The sequence below is a fragment of the Vigna radiata genome, chromosome 6, assembly GCF_000741045.1.
Source record: "Vigna radiata var. radiata cultivar VC1973A chromosome 6, Vradiata_ver6, whole genome shotgun sequence".
NCBI lineage: Eukaryota > Viridiplantae > Streptophyta > Magnoliopsida > Fabales > Fabaceae > Vigna > Vigna radiata.
Window position 1 is genome coordinate 24,733,258 of NC_028356.1, and position 7,805 is coordinate 24,741,062.

The 7,805-nt window shown below is 36.8% G+C and overlaps 1 protein-coding gene across 1 annotated transcript; it reads left to right on the top strand.

The window, feature by feature from the left end:
* Nucleotides 1-125: 125 nt before the first annotated feature.
* On the top strand, nt 126-1,061 carry LOC111241865. The gene is made up of 3 exons (XM_022782209.1): nt 126-350; nt 450-554; nt 645-1,061. Exons 1-3 carry the CDS (start codon nt 126-128, stop codon nt 1,059-1,061), a joined length of 747 nt encoding a protein of 248 aa, XP_022637930.1.
* Nucleotides 1,062-7,805: the final 6,744 nt, after the last annotated feature.

A 7,805-nucleotide genomic window follows, 5' to 3' on the forward strand; every position in this document is an offset into this window, starting at 1 on the left:
TAATCATCTTGCATCAGCATATTCAAATAGGAATTTCATTTGCTTTATTTTAACATTATCTATTGTAACAGCAAAAGGTACAGTGGGCACCTGAGCATGAAACTCAAATTCACAAAAACTTTAACATGAAAGCATCTCACCGACTATCAGAAATGTTTAGAGATGCCCGGATGGCAGAACAACGCCCTTATTGGGTAGGGGAGCACATATGGAATTCATTGTTGGCGCATTGGAATACGCCACAATATCGCATTAAATGTGCTACCGCCCAGAAAAATAGGGCATCAGAAAAAGGTGGTGCACTGCATACTGGAGGATCCATCACCANACATGAACATGCGATTCGTATGGTAAAAATCTTGATTCTTTTCTTATCAATAACTCAATAAAATCATCTACTTTGAAATTAATATATATATGTATCATTCGTATGTTTTAAAATATTACAGGCAGCGGCGCTTGGACGGGTTGTTCATGTTGATGAGGTCTTTACACAGACTCATATTCGCAAGGGGACTGGTGAATATGTTGATGAGAGGTCTCGCAAGACCATTGTAAGTAAACTTTTTAACAACATTCAATTTTGTACTCTTTTTTCACACTTTCAAATTAATGTTACTGATGTTTTCTATCTTATTTAACAGGAAGATTTTTCTGCGAGATTGACACAGGCAACACTAGAGGGGGGATCTGGTGATGATGAAGAAATGATCAGGACCCAATGCTGGGTTGATACAGTCGGGGGAAAAAATAAAGGACGACTGTATGGGGTAGGGCAACTTGCCTCTCATTATAGTGCTGGAAGAGGAGGCATATTCAGACATCAACCATCTACCTCTACCACATTTGACCCGAACAATGTCGTCAGCAAAGATGCTTATGATTCACTTCTAGCCAGATTTGAAAATCTGGAAAATCTAGTTAGGACATTGGTTCCTCAACAAGGACATACCGCCCCATCATCATCCCAGCAGCCTCCTTTCCAGACCACGGTTGTGCAAGACGAAGATAGTGATGATTCTGATGATGATCCTAATCCTGATGGTTATCATAGGTTTTGATATTTAGGATCTTTAGAAAAAAAAATTAGTTAGGTTTTCTTTTTTAAGAACTTTGACACTTATCAAACTTTGAAGTTAGTATTTTAGTACCAAACTTTGTTTTTCATTTTAAACTTAGAAATTTGGGATTGCATTTTAAACTTTGTTTTGAACTTATCATCTTTGGAAACTTAGAATGATTGAAGTTTTTTTGATGAATGTTGAATGATTACATTTGAATTGATGTTTGGAATTGATTGTCTGGATAAATTGTTGTTCGGGATTGTTGATTTCTCATTTGCAGGTTTTGGGTTTAATAGAGAAGCAAATTGGCTTCAAAAAAGACTGTCAAAATTACAGACGACCTCCAGGCCGTCGCTAACACACTTTCGAATAGCGTTACCGAGGGCCTCATGGCCTTCGGTATTACCCACGGCCATGTGGCCTTCGGTATTACCCACGGCCTCTGCCCTTCGGTATTACCCACGGCCTCTGCCCGTCGGTAACGTTTCCAACAAGCAAATTACCGACGGCTTTGGAGCCGTCGCCAGGCCGTCGGTAAGGGGGGTTTACCGACGGCTTTTGGTTCGTCGGTAAGCCATCTTCCCCATTTAATCAGTCAAACTCTGAATGGATGCTCTGGTCTCTTGCATGAACTCAATGTTCTGCATGGTCGTCTGCCTCAGTAACTCCTTCAATGTAGGCTCAGAAGTAGTGGAAGGATGAGGAGTTTCTTGGGCAGGCTGATAGGACTGCAGTTGCTGTGGTTCTTGGACTAGTGGAGGCATACAAGAATTCTAGAATAGTGGTTCTTGATATTGATGTTGTGAAGGGCAGAATCTTTCCAAAAACCGATGCTTAAGATCTTCCCAATTGGTCTTGAATTTTGGAGGAAGATAATAAAGCAATTCCCATGCTGCTTCTTTTATTGAATGCAGAAATGCCTTTAAGAAAATGCGATCATCAAAGACACGAGGAGGTTTCTTTGAAGAGCAAATGGTGTAGAACTCCTCCAAATGTCTATGTGGGCATTCACCTGCAGAACCATAAAACCTAGGTAGCAAATCTATCAGTCTAGAGGTGAGAACGCAATGAACATCATCGTCACTATGTGATACGCGAGGCCCAAGCCCAATGTCTTTAGTTTAGCATTTCTTTTATGTACCTTGTATTGTGTTAGGCATGTGGGACTTCTAGTCCTATATATAGTCATGCATACACTTCTTGTACTTACTTTTGAGATTAATGAGAATTGAGATTTCTGAAATAGAAACCATTCTCTCTTGAAAGTCACATGCTAGAGAGTCGAAAGACTTCCTCTAGCCACCTTCCAGCACACTACCTCATTCTTTCATTTCTCACTTTACCATTGTGTTGTCTCTCTCCTACACTACGTCACTCCTCCACATAAGCCAATCTTCTCATGCCACTCGTTCTAATCCAAAGCTCCTGCGTGGCTTGCGTTAGGACTTGTCTGTCACGCTACATCTTCGGATTTCTCACACCACATACTTCATTCATCATTTTCTCATTCGAAGAAGCATATCCGCTAGGGTTTCTCCAACCTTCAACACAGAGTACCATCTTCAGCCAATGAATCACGATCTTTCCACCGGTAAATCTGTTTCTCTTGCCTAGATCTACCTTATCCTCACCATTTNNGTTCGAACCACCGGTTGTTCTCCGGTTTCCATCATTTTCACCGATAAAAGCCACATTCCACCGATTAATACTCCTTTGCCAACATTTCCTTCCGATTAGAACCCTTCTTACTCCAAACCCTAGCCTTTTCTTCGGTCAAATCATCCAAACCTAGGGTTTTGTCTTCCGTTGCATCTATTGTCCGGTTCGTCATTCGATCCGATCCAGTTTCTTCAGCTCGTCACCGATCTGTCTCGGAACGGGTTGTATCATGTGGTATTCAGAGCAAGGTTCTCTTCCTGGGGCTTCAAGAGATAAGTTTCTTGTATCGCTTCTCTCGGTTTGATTTTGTCTGAATCTGTGTTGTTTTGATTCTCGTCTTGTCTCTGTTGTTAGTTTGTGTCTTGTTTTGTTTGATTCTGAGTAATTTTTTTTGTTGATCCTTGCGTTGTTCATCATTTTTAGATTGTCTTGAACTGTTATTCTGATTTGAGTGCTTTGATTCAGTTTTGTGTTTGTTGTTGCACATGAACTGTTTGATTAAAGGTTTGAATGAGCTTCAATATGTTGCTCGTTCTTGAATCTGAATTTTTGTGTTAGGTTTCCAAGTTTGATTAATTTATGTGTTGTGCTTTGAGTCAATTTTTGAGTCTTATTTCATTTTTCATTCTGTGATTCTATGTTATTGAGTCTTTTTAAGTTTGAAATCACATTTCTGTCATGTTCTAGTTATGTGCTTTGTTTTAATTGTCAAATTAAACTCGAGCTTAACTAGCTGTTGCTTTTGTTTCGTGATTCATTCGAGTTATCTACACTGAGTAATCTTTGTTCACCATATATAAGCTATGACATCTTGATATATGAGCTTGGTGGCAAATTTCAGTGTTAGAGATAATGAATCTCATGTTTCTTGAATCTGTTTGATGATTGTTGATAGATTTCCTTGGTTTCTGCATAAGTAGTAACAAGTGCATACCAAGTGAGCAATGAAAGGCTCAGCCTAGCTCGTTTGCACATTGATTAATCAGAAGATTTGTGAATTCGCCAGCTACACCGAACTTGTTTTTCTTTGAAGTCTGTGTAAGTCTTGAAGTGTGTTTGTTCAGCTTAGTAATAGTTCATTGCTAAGCTTCTAATTGCATGATATCCTAGAGTCATTGTGTCAGCGTTCTTTAATTCCTTTTTCTGCAGAATTAAATTTGATTTGACTTGTGTTACTGCACATTTGTGTCAAAGCTGTTATGACTTAAAATTCTTAAGTGGTTGATCATTAAGTAAAAAAAAAAATTGTATCACGTCAGCAGTACCTGTAATCTTGTACAAAACAACCACTAAATCTGTGATTTCAATTTGAACCAAGCAGTAACACTTGTAATTGGAGTTACCTCTACTGATTTCATTGTGAAAAAGTGCATAAAGCTGAAAATCACAATGTTAGAAGATGCACTACAATTCTGAAATGAAATGAATCAGTTTGAGCATTTGTCACAAAGAAATTCTGCAATTTGTTTTGGTCTTTTCTTGTTTTTAAAATCTGTTCTAGTGTTATTCTTTAGGTTCTATTTTGCTATGCTTACCTTTATTACATAGCCTTGTTTCTTGTTTGTCCATTGTTGGCTGTCTTGGTTGTCTTTCACGTGTTACATCTGTTCTGCCATTCATAATTGAAGCTTTTGTTTGCTTTTATCATCTATTCTAGAATCTCGTCTAGAGCTGTGCTATTCATTTCCATTGTTTAATTTGATCTGTTCTGTGCTGCATATCACTTGCCTTGCCTATCCTTCATATGTTTGAGAAGCTGTTACACTTGGTTCTTTTGGAAATTGAAAGAGAGGTTTGTTGCTTGGTAGCATCTTAGGTGGTGGTGGTCTGAAAAACTCTCCAACCTTGTACTGCCAAGGGAGAATCTCCCTTCCAAACCCTCATTTGTGTGCTTTAAATTTTTTTAAGAGAAGCCTTGAGTGTTGTGAATCTTGTAAGGCTATCTTGGCATAATTCCTTGGCACTTTGAAATAGAGAATTCATTGTCATCTAACTGTTTGTTGATTATTGTGCAAATTGAGTAAGCTGGGAGAATGCAACCCATTGGACCAAGATAGACAATTTTATTACATTAAAACTGATTACTGAATTCTGTTGCATTCATTTTATAATCTGATTGCTTGACTGAATTAAATAACTGAGTCATTTCTGCATTGCATTGAATTGATCAGATTTTGATTAGTTTGAGGTGGTTGTTCAATTCAGTTTGGTTTCAATTTAGAATTACATCCAATTGAATCTGGTTTAATGACCACCATTTGCATATGTATTTTGGAATCTAGTTTAATTTCGTGTGTGCATAACTGATATAAGAAAGCTTTGAATTGAAGGGAATTTATTATCTCAAAGTGCTTCTTATATGCTTAAATTGATTTGTATGGCATGCAATTGTTAGAACTAGAATTGTTTGATCTGCTAAATTAGTGGAATTGTCTGTGCAGTATCAATTGAGACATTATTTGAGAACGTGTTCTTACTCTAAATTGTGCTAATCAGCTGGATTTGTACAGACTTTGTTGTTTTTGCTGTGACAAGCTGTCTTTGCTGTGTTTGTTTTGGATTGGTACATATCGCAGCAACAATACCACCCGTGTAGCTTGAAGCAGCGCTACCCAGTTTGGGATTCAGTTCGTAATTTGGAATCAATGAGGAATATAAAGCTACTGTAGTAGGTTACCATTGAGAGCAATTAGACGCCAATAGAACGAGATTGAGAAAGGGAAGTTATTATTGCTCTATATCTTTTTGTGCAATCTGTTTGTGTTAACTAAGGGCAATATCATTGAAGAACTGTGCATTTGATTTGGTAGGAACTTAGTTGAGCACGTGGATCTTCCTTTGAACAACGATTGGACCTAGATAGTTCTTGATTGAGACCGAGAGCTGAAAGGAACATTTGGACGCTTAAGACTTTGTGCAAGATGAAGCAAGAAAGCTGAATGAACCAGGACCGTAGCAGATTAGTGGAACACGTGATTCTTCCTAGAAAAGTGGGCAACGACCCAGCAGAGGGCTACAGTATAGCTTTATTTTTTTAATTGTATTTGGTATTTTTGTTCTTTTTGTGTAATTTGATGGCTTGTTTTAGCGCACTGTCGTTGTTAGTCTTATTTTCTGTTTGTAAAAAGGCCATTATATAAAGTCCAAGTTTGGAAGAGTCCTTGGTGCTCTTTCAAATCTTGGCAACCTTTCTTGCTTGTTTTCTTTAAATTTTAGCCAGACATAGGAGTAAAATTTGATTGTCTTTGCATGTGTTTGATTTTCACGTGTAGGTGTGACCTTTGTCACATTAGAGTCCGAACGTATTAGGGGTCTTAGAGTCCGTTTTCATTGTTTGTTTCTTTTGAGTCTTGTACTTTGATTTTAAAAGTAATTTTACTTTAAAGGGTATTTAGTGAGTAGCATAAAACAAATTTGGCAAGGCAAGACTTAGTATTTAAGCAACCCTAGTGGTTCACCTCTCTTACCTGGGATTTGTCAAGTGTGAAATCTTTAAACCCGTTAGATTAGAAGAACTTTTAAGAACAAAAATGTCTTGTTATTCATATAGTTTCTCTAGTTCATATAGTTCATCTAGGAATTTTAATTTTGATCAGTCCATTAGTCTTAAAGAAATTAAAAGAGAACATGATAAAGCTAGGAGGAAGACTTGTTCATCTCATGAGTTTGATAGGATTGAAAATACTTTGTATAAACAAGCTAGGGAAAATATTCCTTTCTTTGGTGAGGATATTGGTGCATTTACTTACTTAGCTTGGGAAAAGGAAATTGATGACATGCATTTCTTTATGGTTAGAAGAAGTCAATCTGAATCCTATTATTCTCGTGACTGTGAATCACATATCATGAATCTTTACAATTCTAGATTTGAAAAACATGCAAGAGAGTGGTGGGATGAAAGTGCATATCATGTTACCATAGGTAGAAAATCTCCCATCAATAATTGGAATGAATTGAAGGAGTGTTTGAGAAAAAAAAATTTACCTCTACAGATTCAAAGAAATTTACAACTTATGAGAGAGCTTATTAAAGAAGGCAAGTTGTTCATTCAAAATTTAAGTGGATTCTATCATAGGGAAACAGAGTTTAGAGAAAAATTCGTGAAGTTTTTGAATGAGGGAAGTAAAAGGAGATTTAAGAGAGAACATAGGCAATTACAATAAAGAATAGAGAGACAAGAGAGAAGAAAAGAGAGAAAACGAGAAGAAGAAAGACAAAGACAAAGAGAGAGAGAAAGAGAGAACAAGAAAGAAAAGAAGAGGAAGAAAGAGTGAGAAGACAACTAGTGAGAAGAGAAGAGGAAGAAAGAGAGAAAAAAGAAGAGGAAGAAAGAAAGAGACAAGCACAAGAGAAAAGGGAAGAGAAAATAAGAGAGAAAGAAAGAAAGGAAGAGGAAGAGAAGGAAGAACTTGAAAAGAAAGACATGGAAGAAAAGAAGAAAGAACAATGGAGGACAACATCCCTTCTTCCAATAGAACACAAATTTTTAAGGGGAGGTTTTCTATCCTTTGACTTTTCTCCATTTGTTATTAAATGTTCTAATTTTATCTTTTCTTTCCAAGAAATTGCCATGACATCTTTTCCAAAATTGCAATTTTTACAACATGGTAATCAAAAATTTGAGTTAGAGTTACCTTTTTGGTTATTACTAACTCAAGCCAAAAATAAATTTTCAAATGAAGTAGGGTTTCCTTATACTCATAAAAATGAAAATTTCAAAGTTAGGAAACCTTCTTCTAGACATATTTCCTCATATTTCTTATTGGGTCAAATAAAACTAATTAGAGATATGTTTGATGCTTATTGCAGATTAATATTTGATCCAGGAGGAACTTCTATGAAGTTTACAAAAATAAGTCCTCAGGCGAACCATCAGATTTGAGGACAAATCCTTTCCAAGNGGGAGGGGATGATACGCGGGGCCCAAGCCCAATGTCTTTAGTTTAGCATTTCTTTTATGTACCTTGTATTGTGTTAGGCATGTGGAACTTCTAGTCCTATATATAGTCATGCATACACTTCTTGTACTTACTTTTGAGATTAATGAGAATTGAGATTTCTGAAATAGAAACCATTCTCTCT